We start from the raw sequence: 22284 nt of genomic DNA, 5'->3' as shown, positions 1-22284 counted from the left end.
AATGGGAGAGGTGTTTGTGATGGGTTTGATCTTGCGGTCCTCAATCCCAGTGGCAGAAAGGGACATGACACGTATTGTATCGTTGCCATTAAGGATGAAATGATGGGGTGTATTCATGCATGAGTTTACTTTGTCTACATCATGTCATCTTGCTTAGGGCGTTACTCCGTTCTTTATGAACTTAATACTCTAGATGCATGATGTATAGCGGTCGATGTGTGGATTAACAGTAGTAGATGCAGGAAGGATTCGACCTACTTGTCTCGGACGTGATGCCTATATACATGATCATTGCCTTGGATATCGTCATGATTATTTACTTTTCTATCAATTGCCCAACAGTAATTTGTTTACCCACCGTATGCTATTTTCAAGAGAGAAGCCTCTAGTGAAAACTATTGCCCCTGGGTCTACTTTAATCATATATAAAATCCAAAAATACCTTGCTGCAATTTTTCTTTACTTTATTTATTTTGTATTTTATTTATCTATCTACCACTACAAAATTTAATCTCTACAAATAACCGCCGAGGGATTGACAACCCCTTGTTCGTGTTGGGTGTAAGGTTTTGTTATTTTTTGTTTGTGTAGGTACTGCTAACAAGGTGTTGTGTAGTTCTCCTACTGGATTGATAACCTTGGTTCTTAAATCTTAACTGAGGGAAATACGTATCTCTACTGTACTGGATCATCCCCTCCTCTTCATGGAAATCTCAACACAGCTCACAAGTAGCAGTCAGTGAGTCCAGTTGGTGACGATAATATTCCTGCCATAATGTACTTAAAGACATTAGATTGTAGTGCACAATTTACATCCCGTGACACATGACTTAGAAAGTAGACATATTCTAACCATAGATGAAGAATTTCCTATAACACCGACCTGTACATCTTTACTACTGACCGGATGTGTGCCTTTTTGCTCACTATCACTACCACATTCATTTAGTTCTTCATGGTGTGTACATCTAAGTGAAGGACCACATGCTCGTAGATCTAATAAAGATGGGTAATCATACAACGACAATACCAAGCTAGTAACTTTGAGAAGCTTCTCCTGCCGATACGGGTTCTTCTTCTTCATCTGGTCCGTATGCTTGTCCCACTCTGTTGTTGACGTGTCAACACCTGCTGCATAACGATGATCAGTATTCGACAGTAGGTGCAAAACGAGGCGATGATAATTTCAAATATTGGTGCTAAAATGAGTTAACACATGTTTAATTACTCTTAGATCAACGGAATGAAGTAGCAATATGAACCCTAGCTAGATTCACCAGCAGTCTTAACCCGATTAAGAACCCTCAATTTCATATCTTGTAAACACAACAACAAAATTCATATGGGAAACTAACTAGATTTGGTAATGTGAACACACATGAAAATTTGGTAGGTTACCAGGGGAATAATTGAGAGATATGAGAGGATGTCTTGTTTCTTGAAGGGGACATGACTATTGAATAAATAAGTGGTGGTATTTGGTGAGTTTCAGCATGCACATGTTCTATGATCTAGGAAATGAACTAGCAATCGACATATTGTTAACATGAATTAGTTGAGACCAAAAGCATCTTGAGAAAACATACTGACTTAATCAGAAGAAGATATACTCATAGATTACATCAATGAACCGTAGATAGAATGACATGTAGTGTTTACCCGGGGCACAATAAGAACCCTAAACATAAACCCGAATAAGAACCCAAAGTTTTTACTCCATCCGATCGATCCATACTACTTGTCGCTCCAACAGATGTATCTTGACGTAATTTAGCAGTAAATCATCCATTGAGCAACAAGTAATATGCATATGAGGAAGCAGTTTAAACACAAGAACGCAAAGAGAACTCGTCGATTTTCTTGAGATCTTGGGGTACTTTTGCCATCATAGCAAACGGGGCGCAGCAGAATGACACCGTCTGTCGGGAGCGGCTCCCTGACAAAACGATTAGTGGCCATAGCTAGCGAGAACCACCGGTGGGGAGGCAGTGGATCTGCAAGCAGAGAAAGAGAGAGAGAGAGAGAGAGAGGGAGGGAGGGGTAAAGGAGGGGGAAACTCGTTTTATGGTAGGGGATGTGATTGGTGCAGAAAAAAGAGGCGGTATTTGGGGAGGGTTGGGACTAGGTGGGCGCGCGGGCAGTTCAAAAACGAGTGGAGGAAAGGGAAAATTTGAGGGAACTTTCATCACCTTCACAAATAGTCATACCACTTTCTGTAAACTTGCAGCACCTTCACATTATGCGAGAACAACTTTCTGTAAACTTGCACCACCTTCACAATTAGTCGTGACCATTTTCATATGAACAAAATCATAGTTCATGTGATGCCATGTTCCTAGCATAAATGTTTGTTCTACTTTGCTCTGTAATGTGTTCATGTAGTACTGTGTTCATCGCTAATTTATTTAGGTTTGCAACGCACAGTAATTTAGTTCATGCATGTCACTTGTGTTGGGAAACGTAGTAGAAAATGAATTTCTTTTCGCACTACGAACACCCAAGAGCAATATGAAGATGCATATCGGGTTTGGATCAACGAAAATTACAAACTATGGAGTGCAGTGGAAGTAGAAAAGTCAGTGTATATAGTACTTGGAGTCCCTCGAACATCGATGACGATCCCACGAACCGCCCTCGAACCATGCCTCGAACGGAAGACCGAAAGCACGGCCTCTCTACTTGGTTGCAAGCGTACGGTCTTCACGATCCGGCAGCGCTTCGCTGTCCAGAGCTAATCGTTGCTAGAGAATTAGAGGGAGGAGATTAGGACCACACATGGCTTCTAATTATGAGGATTAGAGGTGACTAGGGATAGCTCTAATTAGTCAACTACAACCAACTAGCTAGAACTAGAACTGGATCAACTAGAGGAGGCTCCAAAACTTGTGTGTTCAATTGTGGCCAATAAATCAAGTATATATCGATTAGAGGGGGAGAGGCGGGCTGACACTAAGGAGGGAAAGCCTCCTTGGGGTACCATCCAAAGGGGGGAGGAGTTGGACTCTTCCCCTAGTAGGATTCGACCCCCACCCCCCACAAGGAAAGTGGGGGCGCCTCCTCACTTGGGCCTTCATTGATATTTAAATTAAATATAAAATGTTCTAAATGCTTCTATACCATTATATATATATATACATATAATATCGGTAATACCCGGTATTACCCGATATAGACTGAAACCCTTCCGTGACCCCGAAATGCTTCCCGATCCTCTCGAAACTATTCCGAATATTAATGAATCAATTCCACAAATATATTCTCATCACTCCCTTCCTACTAACACTTAGCAGATCGTGATTTCCTTAAGCTTGTGACCTCATAGGTTCGGTAACTCACACACATGAACAAAACCATTCGTTCAATGACCGACAGCGGGACTGTGGACGTCCGTATCGATCCCTATGAGCACATGAATGATATTCGAGTGAACATTTGGTTATCATGTGATGTTCCCTTTGCTTCGTGATACTTTACAAAACCCGGGATGTATTGGTATCCTCCCGAGTTATCACCATGCTCACTATACCGAAATCCTCGTTATCAGTTTTGTTCTTCCTTCTCGTTATTGTGTTCCGGCATCCCCGTGACATAGTAACTTGTGTCTGGCCAGACGATGATTGATGTCTTCTCACCGAGGCCCCTAAGAATATCTCTCCATCGTTGGAGGAGCAAATCCCACTCTCGAGCTATCTAGCCACTTGTCAAACTTTCCGATGAACCTGTAAGTTGTCTTTATGATGACCATGTTACAGGTGACGTTTGAGAAACCCCAAAGCCCACCGTACGTTAAGTAGTGACCACAATACTCATGGTCTAAGCAGCAATATCACACGTTAACACCTCATGTTATTACAATTGAATACAGGTGATATTAACTCAATTCATAACAAACAAGATTGGGTCGATTCAATATGATTGTTCTTCCAACGTCACAATCTCAATGTTGTTTTAGGACTATCATTACACTTAACAATATTCTAAGATCCAGAAAACGTGATCACCAACAACCATTGAGCTAGTCTTAGAGGCGAGACTAGGAACGTTTTATTTACCGTTTATCATTCCACACATTCATATGAGTTTTCCACTGAATCGCATATTCCAGGATCATAACAGTTATAGCATAGAATATAAACTCTTAACTATGAATATGGAAATATAATAATACAAATATTATTGCCTCTAGGGCATATTTCCAACAACTTGAAGAAAGCAAATTCCTCGTATGGGTGTGTCATGGTTGTTTACAAATTTAAACTCGCGGTGCCGGTTATCACGTCACAATTTCATATTATACTTTCCACATGGCAAAATGCCACTGTTAGAAGGATTTGAAGATCGCATTCCTTTTGCCGCATCCATTTGCATCTTCTTCCTCTGTCGTTCCTCATCCTCCACAACCCCCACTGCCTCCCTACAACCATGGACAAGAAGAAACTAACAATGGAGATCCACCACATCACTACCCATGGCACAACCATGCTGGAGATGTTGTACACCAACAAGCCTAGGACTGTGGATGGAGTCATCGCCATGTATGAGAAATGGCTCCAGGAGGAGAAGAACAAGTTCGTTGGACTCGACCTCGAGTACACCCGTTTGAGAAGTTACAGATGAGAAGGGGTCGCCGTCGTGCAACTCGCAATGCGCGAGCATGTCCTCGTGTACCACTATGTTGGTCCGAGTGGTGCCAGGCATAGGATCAATTCCTACAACGCAAATCAATAACTTTCGCAAGCGTGGACATGAGGAGCGATAAGATCATGCTTGCCCGTGCACAGATAATGATTCCATATGAACACCATGTCGACCCAAGAGCAGTTATGTATCAAAGGTGGTGGAGAAAGGGACTCCATGGGTGACCTTGCAGCGGCCATCATCGACCCGTTGTACAAGAACATGAAGAAATCATTCCCAAGGGACAAGCACCAGTACTGGGAGTGGAAGCCACTTTCATTGTCGCACCTCGAGTATGCAGCAATAGACGGGTACGTTAGCTACGAGTTGTACCGTAGGATCCTAATAATTAAGGATGGACTACGTCACCTTCTCCAACCACCATTGAGGGAACAACTCCGACCCTATAAGAACAAAGACGAGGGATCTTCGAGCGGCTGGAAGCACCGCAAGAGAAACAACGGGTGTTGAATTGCAAGAACTTGGTTGTGTACATTCAACTAGTAGTATGTTCATTTAGATTAAGCAAACATATCTTCTAACTATGATTGTAGTAGGTCAAAGATGTCATGTACATTGTATTACTTATTTACATTGAACATAATGGTGTGGTGATGTACAAATGCATGGTATTTTATGTAAAAATATGTGCGTGTATCCTTGTTAACTTTGTCAAAATGCTTTTCGTGAATGGGGTGAATGCTTTCAGTAATATCTTTAAGGACTTTCAGAAAGAGTGTGGGGGCTTTCAGAAAATTCATGACCGCCTTTAGAAGATTAACACAAGCATGTTGTAGTTATTTTTGAAAAGTATACAAGAAAAAAGAAAATGGAAGCAATGTATGGTCACATCTTCATGCTGTCGTCAGATGTGGACACGACGGTGCACACTTGGTATGGCTCATCCTTCAAAATATTTTGGCAACCTCCTCGTCTCGAACCATGATTTAAGCAGTTGCCAAATCCCCTCTCCAATACAACCAACCCACCATCTTCCTCATTCAACTCTCTCTCTCTTACTCTCTCCAACTCAACCTCTCTCACTTCCTATCGGTAGCATCCATGTGCCGCGGTAGATCTTTCGGCCACCTTGGCGGTGACAGGACGGTGTTGCCGGGCTTGGTAGCCCCGTTCTCGGAGGAACACCGTGCCCCAATCCATGGCGGCGACAGCATCCACACCGCATCCCATTCCATGGATTGCTCGTTGATAAGGCTCATCACGAAAGCTGGGCTGAAAACTTGTGTGATGAGCAGATGGAGTACGCTGTGAGGTCTTCTAAAAAGGAGTGTGCAACGAGGGACACATATGCATGCTACAACATATGAAGTCGTATCAATCTCATCAAGCAGGCTGTGGTAGAAGCAAATGATAGACAAGTGATGAGGGTTGTTCATGCAAGCATCAAGGCAGGAAGGTGTGAGCATGCCCGGGTTATCAATCTCATGTGGTTCTAGGGCATTCACACCCGTCTTCCTATTGGGAATCATGTACAAATGTAAACAATGCCATGAATTCTAACAACCGCCACACGTCTCATCTCCTAAGACAATCGCTTCCCTCTCTCCATCACAACCATCCAGATTTCGGCTGCCTATAAGTATCGCACCGCTCATCCCATTGGTATCCTCATCTGAGCATTCCAACTTCCCTCACCACCCCCACCCTCTCTCTCGATCTCGATCGATCGTGCAAATGACATCGTCGGTGAGCCCACGCGCCCAAGAGAAGGCGCCGCCCCGCAATGAAGGTGGCGTGACAAGCAACAAGGAAGAGGACCCCTACGCACCACCGGACTTGGTCGCGCCTAATCCACACACCGAAGAGTGGTTTTGGAGTCAGTTTGACCTCTATGAGTGGAAGGCCTTAGCGCCGGAGGAAAAAGCCAGTCATGTGGCAGTCATGAAGGAGGACGAGAAGAGGCGCAAGGAGAGAGAGGCAGCTGAGGAGATAGCTGAGGCCGCCTGCAAGGTGAAAGAGCTGGAGCTGTGGCGGGAGGCGCGTGCGCATGCACGAAGGAGGTCGACAAATACTACTACTGCGTCACCATGAGGGCCACCGGTGGGAGCCGCGTCAAAGCGGCATGGTGGCGGTAGGATTGCACCGAGGAGGCCACTGAGAAGGAGTGGCTGCACACGCCATCTTCACTGGCCTCGTCAGAGGCCTACGCCCACCGGGAAGCCGCCGCAAAGCACGTCGCGGAGTGCGAGGCGGAGGAGGAGGCCAACTCCCTCCGCGCTCGGCAGCCAGTGCGCACCAGGGCGTCCGTGGCCAGAAGCAGGGAAAGGGCCCTCGAGAGAGATATAGGGTTGGACTATTCTGTTACTACTAACAGAATAAATTTTGTTACTCTCGGCCCCTTATAGAAGCGATCAGAGAAAATAGCCCAAATAAGCCTCCCGGCTGGAGACAAAGTTACCCCGCACTGACGCCTTCCATTGCGCCGCCGTCTCCGCCTCCCACTGCCGCCGCTAGCTGTCCCCGCCTCCCACGGCCGCCGCTAGCCGTCCCCACCTCCCGCGGCAGCTGTGCGTCGTCCCAGCCTTCCCTGGCCGCCACGCGTCGTCCCAGCCTCCCACCTCCCGGTGACCCACCGCAGCCCTACCTCCCACCTCCCGGCGACCTACCGCAGCCCCGCCTCCCATCTCCCGGCGACGAGTCACGCCCTCGCCTCCCACCTCCCGACGACGAGCCGTGCCCCGCCTCCCATCTTCCCCGATGACGAGCCGCGCCCCGCCTCCTATCTCTCCCCGATGAGTCGCACTCCCGCCTTCCATCTCCCGGCGATGAGCCGCACCCCGCCTCCCCCCTTCGACCGATGAGCCATGCCCCAGCCTCACATCTCCCGCCGTCACACTGCCCCTGCCTCACAACTCCTGCCGTCACGCCGCGCGCTGACCTACCGCCGCAGCAACCGCCACGAAGAAGAAGCCATCGTCACCCCATCCCCACTCTCCATGGCCACCAGCCGCCGTCGCGCTCGAACTCCAATCACCACCTCCACGCCCGTCAGCCGCCGTTGCAAACCACCTCTAGTTGCAGCCTCCAATGCCCGATGGTGCGGCAACCTCCCAGCCCCAAGGTGCCACCTCCATCCCCCCCCCCAATCCTCCAACAGTGCAGCTTCTTCCCGACCTTCTGCTCATGGCGCTCGAGCCACCTGCACCTCTTTGCATCAGTTCTAAAATCCCCGCGCATCAGTACACCTATGTATTCTTCTGCGATTTTCAAATATGGTTATAGTTGTTGCTTCGATTTTGCTGTTGATGTACATAGTTTGTGAAGAGAAGATTTTATAATTCATGTTGCCGATGGAATGAATTACTAAAAGTTCAAATTTGCTAATTTCTGCAGTTCTGGTTCTCTAGATTGGTCTTGGTACATGATATATCTTAAGCTGGAGTTCGTCGCTAAGCAGGTTTGATTATGTAAAGTTCAAGTTTTTTGTGTGTGATGTAGTATAGCTCAACTACATTTTGTTACCTCTTTACTTTTAAATTGCTGATTGGATGTTGAACTAATTCCCTGCCTTCTCCATCACTTACGTGGTTCCCTATTTGGTTGATCTATTGTACTCATGTATATTTCAAAATTCTAAGAAACCTGGCTATCAATTATCTTGTATACAAAAGGTTTGGGAGTGGATCTTCTAATGAAAGCAGGAGCAAAGGAAGAAGAAGAAGAGTAGGATGGAGAGGTGTGTGATATATGTACACTTAATTACCAATGGTGCACTTGCATGTTTTTCCAAACTTTACTGTTTATGTGAACACTTTCAAGCTCAGGGTGCGGTTACTATATTGATTTTTTTGTTAATCAGTGAATAACAATATATTGAAATTTCAAAGTATAAAATAATGCATTGCTAGTGACTATCGTTAGTACTTAATGTGTCTGTTCTTCCCAGTAAAAGAAGTAGTGCTGGACAGTGTTTCGTTGTTAATCAGTGATCAGACTTAGTGTACGTTGGATTATACTAGTGCAAATGCAGCCTCAACTTCCTAGTACATGTGAACAATGCACACATCTGACAGAAATGGGTAAATGAGAAAATGAGGTTCTTATGATCATGTTTATTATTAACTTATTCAGAAGAAATGCAATTAAAGCTATACCAGGAGGGGAAAGCAATTAACTTATTCAAAAATAATTGTATCAGTTCAGACTCGAGAGGGTCTAAGTGTAGAAGAAAAATTGGTAGCAGTAAAGGGTCACGATTGAGACAGTTGTAAGTTGTGGTCTCTAGATATTCTCCTGATATATGTCTAAACAGGACCAAATTTTGCATGTTTTCTGCTTGTATGCATGTGGTTGAACTATTTAGCTTTTGAGTGAAGTTCAAACTTTCTATGTGTGAAGGTTCACTCAAATTCATTTTCGTAGCTATGGAGTTGAGGCAATTTCTCAGCTACTGAAACCGATCATTTGATAGGGAATTCAAAAGAAACAGCATATATGAGCATACATGAAGTTAAAAAGTTTTGGTTCAGGGAAGTAGACATCCTGCAGTTTTTGGGAATTAGTAGTTCACCTTCACCTTTGCTAAGTGTAGCAAGTTCTCTGGTTGCAAAAATTAATTCACTTTGCAAACACTCTGGAGCTCAACAATTTCTTTTGTTTGTTGTAGATGGAGATGTGTGTATGTATACGTGTGTTCTGAAGATAGGAGAACTTATCTGATGGTGTGTGCGTGCTGCTGCATCCTCTTTCAGCTGCTCTAATTCACACCCTCACTACAACTTTTGTATGCCCTCGTGTTCACAAATCTTGTAGTACTTTTTTCATAAAAATCTTGAAGTACTATGTAAAGAAAGCGTGGGCAACACAAAGTTCAGTTGTCGCGGTATTACTCACTGTTGATGGTGGCCTTCTTTTGTGTTGCTACTACTTTGTCACCTAGAGTAGTACTGCTACTACTTGTCATGTTGATAAAACCTCGCAAATGGTACATCTATTTGATTAACAATTCTGTAGGGAAAAAAGTTCACCAATATACAATCTCTAATCTCAATATACCAAAAGTTTTTGTTTAGTAGTTGGTACTGCTCAAGTTTATTTCTTGATGTACACATGATGTCCAAATTCTTCTTTCAGTTCGGTTCAATTTATAAATTTCATTCAGTTCGGTGAGGTGGAAATTGGGGCGCGGTGGAGTGTGGCCGTGTGTGTGGAGACGGCCCGCCGCAACGTCACCGGCAGGATCCCGCACTTTAGTGTATGTTTTGTATGCTTTTTAGTTCACCTACTTAACAACTCCAAGTCCAATTTCCTCCTTGTTTCCATGTTCTTCCTATAGCACAACAGTTGGTATGCCTATATGGATCAAAATAGGCATATGTTCTTTTGTATTCTTGCAAATGAAGCTCCACTTATGTTCTGTTTGAACTTACTTGGCATAAAAATTAGTATTTGTTCTATTATAAAAAAACATAAAATTAAATGTCTTGGTGCATGATCGAAGGTGCATCTGGAAGCATCCCCATGTCAATTGCAAAGGTTTCCAGGATGTGGCATCAGTACTAGCAGTCCAACCCGGCTACCCCAGGCTGTTCACCGTCGCAGCTCCCAGGCCAATTGTGTCGAGCCTTATGCCACTGCCTGTGGAGCTCCATCGCTGTACTACCCATACCTTTCATGGCCGCCACACCGGGCCGTTCAGCGACACAACCTAAAGCATTCGACGCTGCGGCTCGGGAGGCACACATTTCGCCCCTTCATCCCAGGAGAGCAGTACATGACCTTGTGCGAGCAGACCTTTGTCGATGTACACTGCTGCTCGAAGCTCCCTTGCCACTGCTCCAGTCTGTCCAGCGTCATCCCCAGTCCAGCCCCGTGGCATCCGGACGATCAAGTTCATGCCGAGTAGCAGTCCACGACCGCCAGCTCCTATTTCCACTATAGTGATTGGGTTGCTGTTTTCCTCACCCTTCCCTGATGCGCGACAACCCAGCCCACATGCTGCTGCCGTCCGCCACCCCAAAATAGTTTTGTCTCTTCCTCAAACAACCATTGGAGAACCTTTTGGTGTTTTTTCTGTTGGTGATTGATTTTAGCAATTTGTAGCTATCTTGCGTATGGATCCTGAAAGTCCAATATTGTTGTAGATTCAGTTCTTGTAGCAGAAATGTCCCAAAGTTCAGTGACATATCTAATTGATGTACTGTGGTCTTGCATCTCCTATGTATGTTTCTCAACTTCCTCCCGGTCCGCTCAATCTCGTCCTGCTCCGAAGAATGCTTTAGTTCAACAAAAAGCTCCAGAAAAGTTCAGAGTTCAGCGTACTTTGCCTTTATGGTTGGCTCTTTTTTAATTCAACTGCTGACTGAAATGTTTAGCTTGGACTGAAGTTTTAAAGATCTGATTTACTACTTACCTGCCGCAGCTCCCAGACTGTTCACAGCAGCCACCCTAGTCCATTCATCACTGCCAACCGAGGCCGTTCAACGATGCAGCGTTCAGGTCGTTCAACGACGCAATGGTTAGTCTCTCTCTCTCTCTCTCTCTCTCTCTCTCTATTTTTCTTTACTACTTAACTGCTTCCTTGAACTATGGTCTAAAAATATTGTACTCATGTAGGTATTTGAAGGTGCAGACTTGGAAGCGGCCTGGTTAGTTCAACAACAGTTCAATGACAAAAAGAACATCAGCTCAAAAAATATATGCAGGAGGTTTTGAGCCAAACAACTGATATTCATTGTGTTTTAATTTTTTGGGTGCATGATTGAACACGAGAAAAAAGTGATGTATGATATATATTCTGTTCTTGTTGGAGGTTCAAAGGTTGTTGTATAGCAAGTTCAAGAGTTTGGTTTCGAGAGAAAAATGTGAATTTTTGGTCAGGATTTTGCATGATTGAGTGGTAGCGGGCAAGCAGTTCAAGCCTACATGCGTGAGCCGTCCATGTTGAAAAAATTGTAAGTTCAACACGACGTCCTAGATAAGTTTGTGAAAAAACCTCAAAAAGGAAAGAAACCCCACGGAAATTCAAATGGTAAAAGTTCAAATCGTAAAATGAGAGAAGTCCAGAACATCGTTGAAAAAATGTTAGTTAAAAAACACACAAAACATTTCCTTTAAAAAAATAATCATTCATTTCAATAATATAAACCATGCAAGTTTGGGGATGATGATACCGTGAACCGTTGAAAAGTTACGAGGAAAACCATATAGAAAAAACAGAGTAAAGTCTAGTCTATGAAAACATGTTTAGTACAAATCCATACGGACATCCGTTCAAGTACACTTTTTTTGGAACCTTTCAACCATCTCCACTAATGTCCATTAGATAAAACCTAAAACTTTGTTTTGAAGCCCACCGAACACTTTTTTTATCCTTTCCGAACCCGCCGATCATTTTCTGTGACGCCACAAATCGCCGCAGAATATGCGCATACGTAGTGACCGTCAAATGTATCGCCTAAAACAAGGATAGAACGTCACCAACGCACCCAAGGGGACTACCTCGGGATGGAATAAGCTGGTGACGTCGATTGGTGTTATAGAAAATGATTTTTGGTGACGTTTCCTAGTTTGTCACTAGGGTTTTTCTCACTGAATAGACGGAATTTTGTAGTGTCATGATGCACCTATTGGAGAGTAATTGCATGCAGAGACACACTTGCACTGGTAACAGACTTGCATCTTCAACGGACTGTTTTCTTCTGACTCTAAGCAGCTGTTTGTGATATAAACAAAGGAGTAGGAGGTAAATATGGAGCCATCATCAACGAAATAAAACTTCAAGTGTCTCCTTTTACATGTAATTTTACTTTTGATAGTCATGTGAATTATGAAGCACATAGTTTAGCCAAGTACACTCTTATCTTGGTAGGGGCTGGTTTGGCCAACCCCATGATCCGACTTGTATCCCACCATCGGTGGCTTTAAATGAATAAGGTTTGGCTAAACCCTCAGAAGAAAAGCACGCAGTAACACCATCTCATGGGAGATGTTTTCTGGAAACACAAACTGCAACATCTGTGTATGGTGTATGGGCATCTCCAACACTGACCCGGAAATTTGCTTTTGCATCCGTCCGCGGACAGGGGGGTTGATATGTCTCCAAGGTATCTATATTTTTTAATTGTTTCATGCTATTATATTATCAATCTTGTATCCTTTATACATCATTTTATGTTTCTGGAAACTAACCTATTAACTCAATGCCAAGTGCCAGTTGTTGTTTTCTGCATATTTTTGGTTTTACAGAAAATCCATACCAAACAGAGTCCAAACATGACAAAACTTTTTGGCATTTTTTCTGGACCAAAAGAGACCCAAGAAGCTTCGGGGGGGGGGGGGGGGCAGAATCCAAACGAGGAAATGACAAGGAAGCATGACGCGCCCTAGAGGGTAGGTGTGTCGTGCTCCGTTGTGGGCCCCTCGTGGCCCCATCTGACCTAATTCCAACGCTGTAAATTCCCAAATATTCTAAAACCCCAAAGTGAGACCCGAAACAATTATTCCGCCGCCGCAAGCCTCTTTTCTTTCATGATCCCATCTAGAGGCTTCTATCGGTACTATGTCAGAGGGGAAATCGATCATGGAGGGCATCTACATCAACCTTGTTGCCTCTCCGATGATGTGTGAGTAGTTCCTCGCTAGACCTAGCATTATTTAGATCTCTCTCTCTCTCTCCCTCTCTCTCTCTGATCTTCAATACAATGTTCTATTCAGAGATCGATGTGATGTAATCCTTGTTATGCGGTGTGTTTGTTGGGATCCGATGAATTGTGAGTTTATGATCAGATTATTTATTGAAAGTAGTTGAGTTATTTCTGAACTTTATTATGTGTGATTTTTGTAGCTATGTAATGCATTTCGATTTATGAGTCATTTCTAAACTTTACATGTTGTACTTTTTTAAGTTCCCCAAATGGGCTACAAAATTATACAAAAATCGCAACCGGAGGGGCGCTAAACATGTAGAGTGAGAAACCAAGTCTGTTTCCCACCTCTTCTTTGAATGCATTATGATAAAAAAAACTTTAGGTTGGATATTACTAATTTTGAATCCCTGGAACTGGTTGTGCAAATGGAAGTTCGTATATTTGAATGAAATTTCATCTGCAGTCCTGTGGTGGTGTGGAAGAATCGCAGAAATGCAATTGTGTTTAACCTTTGCTCCTATGTATCCTTGAAAGATTTTTCACGCTTGATAACTCAGTATTTGAAAAGTTGGACAAAAGATTTCAAGGATCTCCTCGGAGGGGATCTGGGGTGGTTTCAGTACCTGCTCATCAACCAGTTGAAACTTCAAAGAACCCCTGGACCCGAATCTGAACTGTGCTCCTTCATGGAAAACAGAAATTGGAGCAGCTTACCTCTGCGGTGTTGATTATCCCGGTTGTTTAGGAAAGATAGGATAGATGAAGATTTGTTCTGTCTTCTCATGTACCCCAAGATGATCATGTATTCCTATATATACGTCCACAAGGCTCAAGCAGTACACCAACAATTCCATCAATTACCCATCTATGCCTCTTACATGGTATTAGCCTAACCCCAATCCAAAGCCATAGTTGTCGCCGCTTCCGCACTGCTCCACCTTGGGGTGGTTGATCTTCATGATCGCCATCGGAGGCCGTGCCACCCGTATCTAGGGTTCGTCCGCCAATCCGTTTGATCGGCTGGCCTAGAGTGTCTTTTCCCGATCATTTGATTTTGATTTTTCTCTCATGTGGGTCATCTTGGTTGGCATTTTTTTAGGTTTTTGATCTAAGATTGGTTTGCGTCACCTGTCAGCGCCCCTCGACCTTCGCGCACCACAACTCCAAGACCGGCACGTCCACCCGGCCTCTTCTCCGACACGACGGTCTCGCTCTATGCGGCAACCCGTACCGACTGATGTTCGCGCGTCCGCCCACCCTTTCATTCTGCGCTGGCCGTCATCGCTTTTCGATATATGAGTCATTTATGAACTTTACATGTTGTACTTTTTTAAGTTCCACAAATGGGCTACAAAATTATGCAAAATCGCGGAGGGGGGGGGGGGGGGGGCTAAACATGTAGAGTGTGAAATTGAGTTTGTTTCCCACCTCTTCTTTGAATGCATTATGATAAAAAGACCTTTAGGTTGAATATTGCTAATTTTGAATCCCTAGAACTGGTTGTTTAAATGGAAGTTCGTACATTTGTATGTAATTTCATCTGCAGTCCTGTGGTGGTGTGGAAGAATAGTAGAAATGCAATTGTGTTTAACCTTTGCTCCTATATATCCTTGCAATGCAATGGTTGAGGATGTTCGCGCGTCTTCCCACCCTTTCACGCTGCGCCTACCGTCATCCCTCTACTTCGACAAGGATTTCTCCATCACCTCCTGAGACCACCACATACGGCCACCTCACGCACGACACTGGCTATGTTGGCCGCTCGGGCGCCTGCACTGGACACACTCGCCCACACATTGTTCCCCGTTGGACGTTGTTGCCTTGGTCTGCTCGGACTCCTCAACCACCCCGCCTTCAGCGTCTGCGACTTCATCCTCATCACCGAGCAGCGTTTCCGACCTCGCGAGCGATCAATTGACCACCCGTATGCCTGCGATCCGCCCCGTCCACATCGAGCGAATGAACTAATCAGTCGCTTGCACGCACCTCCGTAGCTCCCATGAAGATCATCCCCGAGTACAGCACCCCCTCCACTGATTGAGCAACGGGTTGCCGTTGTGTCGCCCCGCCGGACCGCGCTGCCTCCCAGTGGTTCTCCCCGCTGAAAGATCGTGGATGTCGCCTAGAGGGGGGTGAATAGGCGCTTTAAAATAATTACGGTTTAGGCTAGAACAAATGCGGAATAAACCTAGCAGTTAATTTGTCAAGCACAAAACCTACAACAACTAGGCTCACCTATGTGCACCAACAACTTATGCTAAGCCAGATAAACTACTAGGTGATAGCAAGATATATGACAAGAAACAATATGGCTATCACAAAGTAAAGTGCATAAGTAAAGGGTTCTGGTAAGAGATAACCAAGGCACGCTGAGACGATGATGTATCTTGAAATTCACACCCTTGCGGATGCTAATCTTCGTTTGGAGCGGTGTGGAGGCACAATGCTCCCCAAGAAGCCACTAGGGCCACTATAATCTCCTCACGCCCTCGCACAATGCAGGATGCCATGATTCCACTAAGGGACCCTTGAGGGCGGTCACCGAACCCGTACAAATGGCAACCCTTGGTGATGCTCACCGAACCCGTACACTTTGGCAACCCTTGGGGGCGGTCACCGAAACCCGTCAAATTGCTTGGGGCGATCTCCACAACCTAATTAGAGACCCCAACGCTTGCCCGGAGCTTTACACCACAATGATTGAGCTCCGAACACCACCAACCGTCTAGGGCACCAAGGCACCCAAGATGAACAAGCTCAAGGGTACCAAGCACCCAAGAGTAATAAGCTTCTCAACTTGTAACTTCCATGTATCACTGTGGAGAACTCAAACGGATGCACCAAATGCAATGGCAAGGGCACATGGAGTGCCCAAGTCCTTCTCTCCCAAATCCCACCAAAGCAACTAATGCTAGGGAGGAAAATGAGAGGAAGAGCGAATAAGATAACCCAAAGAATTCCAAGATCTAGATCCAAGGGGTTCCCCTCACTTAGAGGGGAAAGTGATTGGTGGAAACGTACATCTAGATCTCCTCTCTCTTTTCCCCCAAAAATTAGCAAGAATCCACGAAGGAATAGAGAGATAGCAAGCTCGAAGAAGGTCAATAATAGGGGAAGAACACGAGCTTAAGAGATTAGGTTCATTGGGGAAGAAGAACCCCTTTTATAGGCGGGGAAAAATCCAACAATTATGCTCACAGCCCGCACACAGTGGTACTACCATTCATGGGAGCGGTACTATCGCTAGGGCGGTGGACACTCTTTGGAAAACAACAGCGAGGAGGCAAAAGGCTGGTAGAACCGCCGGAGCGGTACTACCGCTCGTCCTCACGGTACTTCCACTAGGGGTAGTGGTACTACCGCTAGGGGTAGTGGTACTACCGCTAAGGGTAGTGGTACTACTGCTTGCGTGCGGTACTAAAAAAATACATCTGTGCCTACCACCGCTGGACTTAAGACGAGTTTTTGGTCTGGAGCGGAAGTAGCCATGGAAGTAGCCGCGGTAGTACCGCTCTAGAGCGGTAGTAAAAATTAGATCCGCTCCAAGCGGTAGTACCGCTCCCAAGAGTGGTAGTAAAAAAATACATCCACTCCAAGCAGTAGTACTGCTCCCATGAGAGGTAGTACCGCTGCAGCCTTTTTAAGTACACCAAAACTGGCACAACTTCTGCAAACGGACTCCGAATTCAACGGAACCAAGTTTGTTGGAAATCTAGCAAAAAGGGCTAACACAATCTTGATAGAAATAACAATAAGAAGGAAATTAGAAAAGGCCTATAATAAAATGGTGAGAACCCTTCCTCGAATAAGACCGGTAAAACCTCCAACACCAAAAACGCAATAGAAGAAGCATGTGAACTCCGTTTTCGATGAACTCGAGCTTGCCAAGAAGATGACCATAAGATCCAAATCTCACAAGGAGAAAACCAAACAAGAACCAAGAAAGATGGTGCAAGCATATGCAACGGTTTGAGCTCTCTACGAATGATACGATCAAACTACTCACTTGAGAGCCCCGTTGATAGTACGGCAATCGATCCTATAACCCGGTCTCCAAACTACCACCATGAGACCGGTAAAATAGAGAACCTATCAAGGTCAAACATTTGCCTTACACAATGTCCACTTGAGCAAGATGTAGACGATCTTGACTTCCTCAAGTAGGACTGTCGGTGTCAAAACCGGCGGATCTCGGGTAGGGGGTCCTGAACTGTGCGTCTAGGCGGATGGTAACAGGAGACAAGGGACACGATGTTTTACCCGGGTTCGGGCCCTCTTGATGGAGGTAAAACCCTACGTCCTGCTTGATTGATATTGATATTGTGGATGTTTACAAGAGTGGATCTACCACGAGATCAAGGAGGCTAAACCCTAGAAGCTAGCCTATGGTATGATTGTAATGGTTGTTGTTGTGTCCTACGGACTAGAGCCATCCGGTTTATATAGACACCGGAGAGGGCTAGGGTTACATAGAGTCGGTTACAATGGTAGGAGATCTACTTATCCGTATTGCCAAGCTTGCCTTCCACGCCAAGGAAAGTCCCATCCGGACACGGGACGAAGTCTTCAATCTTGTATCTTCATAGTCTTGGAGTCCGGTCGATGATGATAGTCCGGCCGATGATAGTTCGGCCGATGATGGTAGTCCGGCTATCCGGACACCCCCTAATCCGGGACTCCCTCAGTAGCCCCCGAACCAGGCTTCAATGACGATAAGTCCAGCATGTGTGTAGTCTTCGGCGTTGCAAGGCGGGTTCTCCTTCAAGTTCTACGTACCTGCCGAACAGTGTCCGGCTTCCTCATCAATGTTGCGCGTCTTGGCTTCCACGCCCAATAATGGCCTTCTTCCACGCGTCGCGCGAATGTGAAAAGCCAGGGTGTCTTTTATGTTTTACCCCCTAGTTGTGCGAATAATCTGCCTATAAGGGAGGCAAGAATCCAGATCCAAATCACCATCTTCCTCCCGCAAATACTCATCGGAGCGCTTTCGACCAAGAATCCATTCCATCATGGACCGTCAACGCGGCTCCTCTTCTCGCGCTCCCAGCCCTTTGCCAGGAGATTGGAGGAGATGCTCTGTTCCGCACAACGAGCTGGTGAAGCTCCAAGCGGGGGGATATCTCCCTCCGGCCTTTATGGTTCCGGTTCGAGCCGGGCTGGCCACCTACAAAGGTGGGAAGCAAGCGGAGGTTACCCCAAGTCCCAACAAAGGGGAGCGGGTATGCTTCGTCCCCTATCTGATAAGGGGGCTCGGATTTCCTGTACATCCATTCCTCCGCGGGCTCCTGGAGTTCTACGGACTCCAGCTTCATCACCTCACGCCCGCCTCAATCCTGCATATTGCGGGTTACGTAGCTCTTTGCGAGCTATTCCTGGGCGTCGAGCCCCATTTCGCGCTGTGGAAGAGGTTGTTCTGCCTTGTACCCCGCTCTCACGAGGGGTCCATATATCAAGTGGGCGGCGCCGAAATATGGCGCATTGCCGGGACCGGATATCCATCCGGAACCCCTAAGAAGGCGTCCGAAGACTGGCCTTCGGAATGGTTTTATATAGAAGACGCTCCGCTGCCGGACCCTGTTCGGATCGGCCTCCCGGAGTTCAGCAATGCTCCTCTGAAGAAACGCCTTAGTTGGCGTCCGCGGAGCCCCCAACTGGAGGAAGACAAGAGCGTCCATTATTTGATGGGCCGAATAAGGTTACTGGCCCATTCCGGGTTGACCATGATTGGAGTCATGGCAACATGCATTATGCGGGGGGTGCAGCCACTACAATACAGGGGCCACCCCATGTGGGATTTCAACGGGGAGGACGATGCCACCCGTCATGGCCGCAAAGGGCCGGATTCGGTCGAAGACCTGGTGACGATCCTGTCCGGCCTGTATAAGGGGGAGAAGGAGGATTTCCTTCGGACGAACCCGTTAAATGGGTTCTCCATGAATAATCCCCGGCCTTGGGTAAGCGAACACTCTGCGTGCCCGACCCATGCTTTTTGAAACTTAAGTTTCTTATATTGTGTTCTTCTTTCGACGCAGGAGCTGCGCCGGATCGTGGAGGACATGCTAAGTCCAGCTCCGCAACCCGAGGATCCAGAGAGATCCCGGGATCCGGCCTCCGAAGAGGATCCGGACATAAAGGTGGAGCTAATCGACGGGGTGTTCCACCAGCTCAGCATGGACAATGCTTTAGTCGCCATCATGGCCGACTATCCCGGACTATATCCGGCTTCCCAGGTGATTGCGACCGAAGTCCTGACACCGTCATTCCTTCCTTGCTTATTTCTGACCACCGTATATGATGGCGCTGTGCAGGAGGCGCCCCTAGGGCGAGAAGCCGAGCCCGCGGTGGCTGACCAACAAAGGCCAGTCCGGACCAGTAGGCGGAAGAGGAGCGCGGCGCGGACTGAAACGTCGCCGCAAAGGTGTAGCTCACAATTCATTATTTAGAGCAACGTTCCTAGGAAGCGTTTGAGTGCTCATGACTTTTGTAGGGAAAAAAGCGCCCGCCGGACTGCGGGCGTGGAGGTTGCCAATCCAACCTCTACCAGCCAGGCTCCAGCACCTGGTCTGGAGGGGGAGGCGAGCGCAAGGCGCGAGCCGGACGTTCCTCCGACGGAGGATGCCGACAGACTGTCCGCCACCAAGTCTGAGGTGGAGAGTGCCATGAATCACAGGCGCCGCCGGACAGTATTTCGTGACGCGTGCTTCTCCCCCGAGGCGTTGAATGCCTTTAACGCGGGGGACGCGCACCTTCGTGCTGCTCAAGATGGTTTTACCAGAGCCACGGAGCAGTATGTAAAAGACATACGGGTAAGAGAATTTAATAGTTATATATGCCAGTAGCCCCCGAGACTTAAAGTAGTTATATTAACTGATTTAAGGATCATATGAAACGTAGGATCTTACCGAGAAGAATACCCAACTGTCTCAGGAGCTGCAAGAGTGCAAGGCCCAACTTGAGGCCGCACTCTCTGGCGCAGGAGGAAACACAGGGACCTCTCCTGGTAACGCATTATTTTAGAAAGATAAGTAGCGTTTGGCCTTTGCGCAAGTCTAAAAAATGACGTTGCAGGTGCTGCCGGACAAGATCCGGACAGGCAAGAACTTCTGCGCCAACTAAAGGCCGGCGAGAGGGTGCTGCATAAGGTGCAGCATGAAAGGAACAAGCTCCAGGATGCCCATGCCCAGCTTGGAGAAGAGCTGAAAGGCGTTCGGGCCGAGCTGTCGGGCTCCGTTAAGGAGAATCAGCGGCTTCGTCGCGGCATCTATAGTAAGTGCTTGAGCGAACTCCTTTGAAAAGAAGAGTTCGGCGAGGAAGTCAATTTGACAGAATATGTCTGCAGGTATGCTCACAGGTCGCCCTGCGGAGGAGATGCCCGTATCAACGGGTGATCAACTTCCCGAATTGTTGCAACTGATCGAACGAGTTCGGCAGGCAATGAGCGGCGTCATCCAGGCTTTATGGCCAGCCTTCTCCTTACCCGAGGGTCTTGGGGAGCTTGCGGAGAAGCTTCAGGGAGTGCGGCAGCGCTTCCATTTATGGAAGATTTCGGCCTGCCGCCAAGGTGCCAGGGAGGCCTGGGCCATGGTAAAGACGCGGTACAAGAAGGCGGATCCCAACCACATGGCCGAAGTCGGACCTGTGGGGCCCGATGGGAAGGAGATCCCTGTGAGTTTAGTATACGGCCAAGTAGAGTTGGCCGCTAAATTTTCCCAACAGGACTGTAAATTAGACAACCTGTTAGACGGGATTGAGGAAGAATACAATCAGTCGATTTGACAATGTATTATAAAATGACATGTAAAATGCCTTCTAGCCGGATTGTAGATCGTTTGTCTTTGCCGACCTTTTCGCTTCGACCTCGGGACCCTAGAGTCCGGAGTGTGTCCGAATACCTTCTCGGTTATGAAACAACCGGGGTATGCATGGAGACCAGGCGTAGGGGTCATTAGTGCTTTATCAGACAAGTGCCCAACTAGTTATGTTATATTACATGGGTAGTAAGAAACATCTTCCAGGGAGAATAGTTCCGTTAAGGGTTCCTTTCCTCTGGGGGTGGCATGCCCTAAAGTGCATGTCCGGACTGCGAAAAAAGCAGAAAAACATCTGGGGGCAGATAAATAAGTGGATAAAAAATCATCTTTTAAGTCACCGACCGAATATTCCCTTAAGAACGCTAGCTTTCGGCTTCACCCAGTCTGAGGTACACATCCGGCTGACCCGGCAGTAACAATCGCAGAGGTGCTCCCTTTACCTCCTAGCCGAACAATCGGGAACGTAGGGGTAAGCACAGGAGCCAGGCAACCCAGCTTGGCCAAAACTTAAGTCATATCGATGCATATAATGGTGAATAAAAGGTACATGTGGAGGCTTGACACATGTGCTGGGCATGAAGCCCTTATAATTAAGCTTCTGGTAAAGAAGCCCCCAGGTATAATGAGTGCGGATAGCACATCAATTGCGCGCGAACGATGCGCAAGTAGGCCTTTTAAGGCTTTGATGAATAGGGTTGAGAAGAAAAAGATAAACAAAAGGCAGCTGAAGTAAAAAAAATTTGGACGGGGGGAAAGGGACGAACTCTTAGTCCGGCGCTAGGCATAGAATCTTCGGAGGCGGGCTGCGTTCCATGGGTTCGGCTCGAGTCGGTTATCCGACGCATTTCGTAGACGGTACGCTCCGCCGGTCAAGACTTTATCGATGATGAAGGGGCCTTCCCATTTGGGCTTGAGCTTGTCCTTTTTCTTGTCCGGCAGGCGTAGAACCAGTTCGCCAACGTTGTAAGTCTTGGCCCGTACTTCTCTGCTTTGGTATCTTCGAGCCTGCTGCTGATAGAATGCGGAACGAGCCTTGGCGACGTCGCGTTCTTCCTCCAATGCGTCCAAGCTGTCCTGCCGATCCAACTCGGCTTCTCTTTCTTCGTACATGCGCACTCGAGGTGAGTCATGAATGATGTCGCAGGGCAAAACTGCTTCTGCGCCGTATACCATAAAAAATGGTGTGA

At 46.7% G+C, this 22284-nt stretch overlaps 1 protein-coding gene across 13 annotated transcripts; it reads left to right on the top strand.

Moving 5' to 3' along the window:
- Positions 1-7085: 7085 nt before the first annotated feature.
- LOC123070426 (uncharacterized) lies at positions 7086-11492 on the top strand. Of its 13 annotated transcripts, none has more exons than XR_006433671.1 (6): positions 7086-7759; positions 8032-8095; positions 8310-8374; positions 9772-9892; positions 11060-11155; positions 11254-11492. XR_006433671.1 is itself a non-coding variant. In XM_044493651.1 (6 exons), the coding sequence occupies exons 2-6, from the start codon at positions 8367-8369 to the stop codon at positions 11288-11290; spliced, it is 324 nt and encodes a 107-aa protein (XP_044349586.1). In that variant the 5' UTR covers positions 7086-8095; positions 8310-8366; the 3' UTR covers positions 11291-11492. The 13 variants fall into 13 exon arrangements, 2 of the variants coding, with proteins under 2 accessions (XP_044349586.1, XP_044349584.1); XR_006433672.1 differs by adding an exon at positions 9305-9359 and having other exon boundaries at positions 9772-11155; XR_006433666.1 differs by adding an exon at positions 9305-9421 and having other exon boundaries at positions 8032-8374.
- Positions 11493-22284: the final 10792 nt, after the last annotated feature.

The sequence above is a fragment of the Triticum aestivum genome, chromosome 3B, assembly GCF_018294505.1.
Source record: "Triticum aestivum cultivar Chinese Spring chromosome 3B, IWGSC CS RefSeq v2.1, whole genome shotgun sequence".
In the NCBI taxonomy this organism is placed as follows: domain Eukaryota; kingdom Viridiplantae; phylum Streptophyta; class Magnoliopsida; order Poales; family Poaceae; genus Triticum; species Triticum aestivum.
This window is presented reverse-complemented; position numbering and strand designations above follow the sequence as displayed.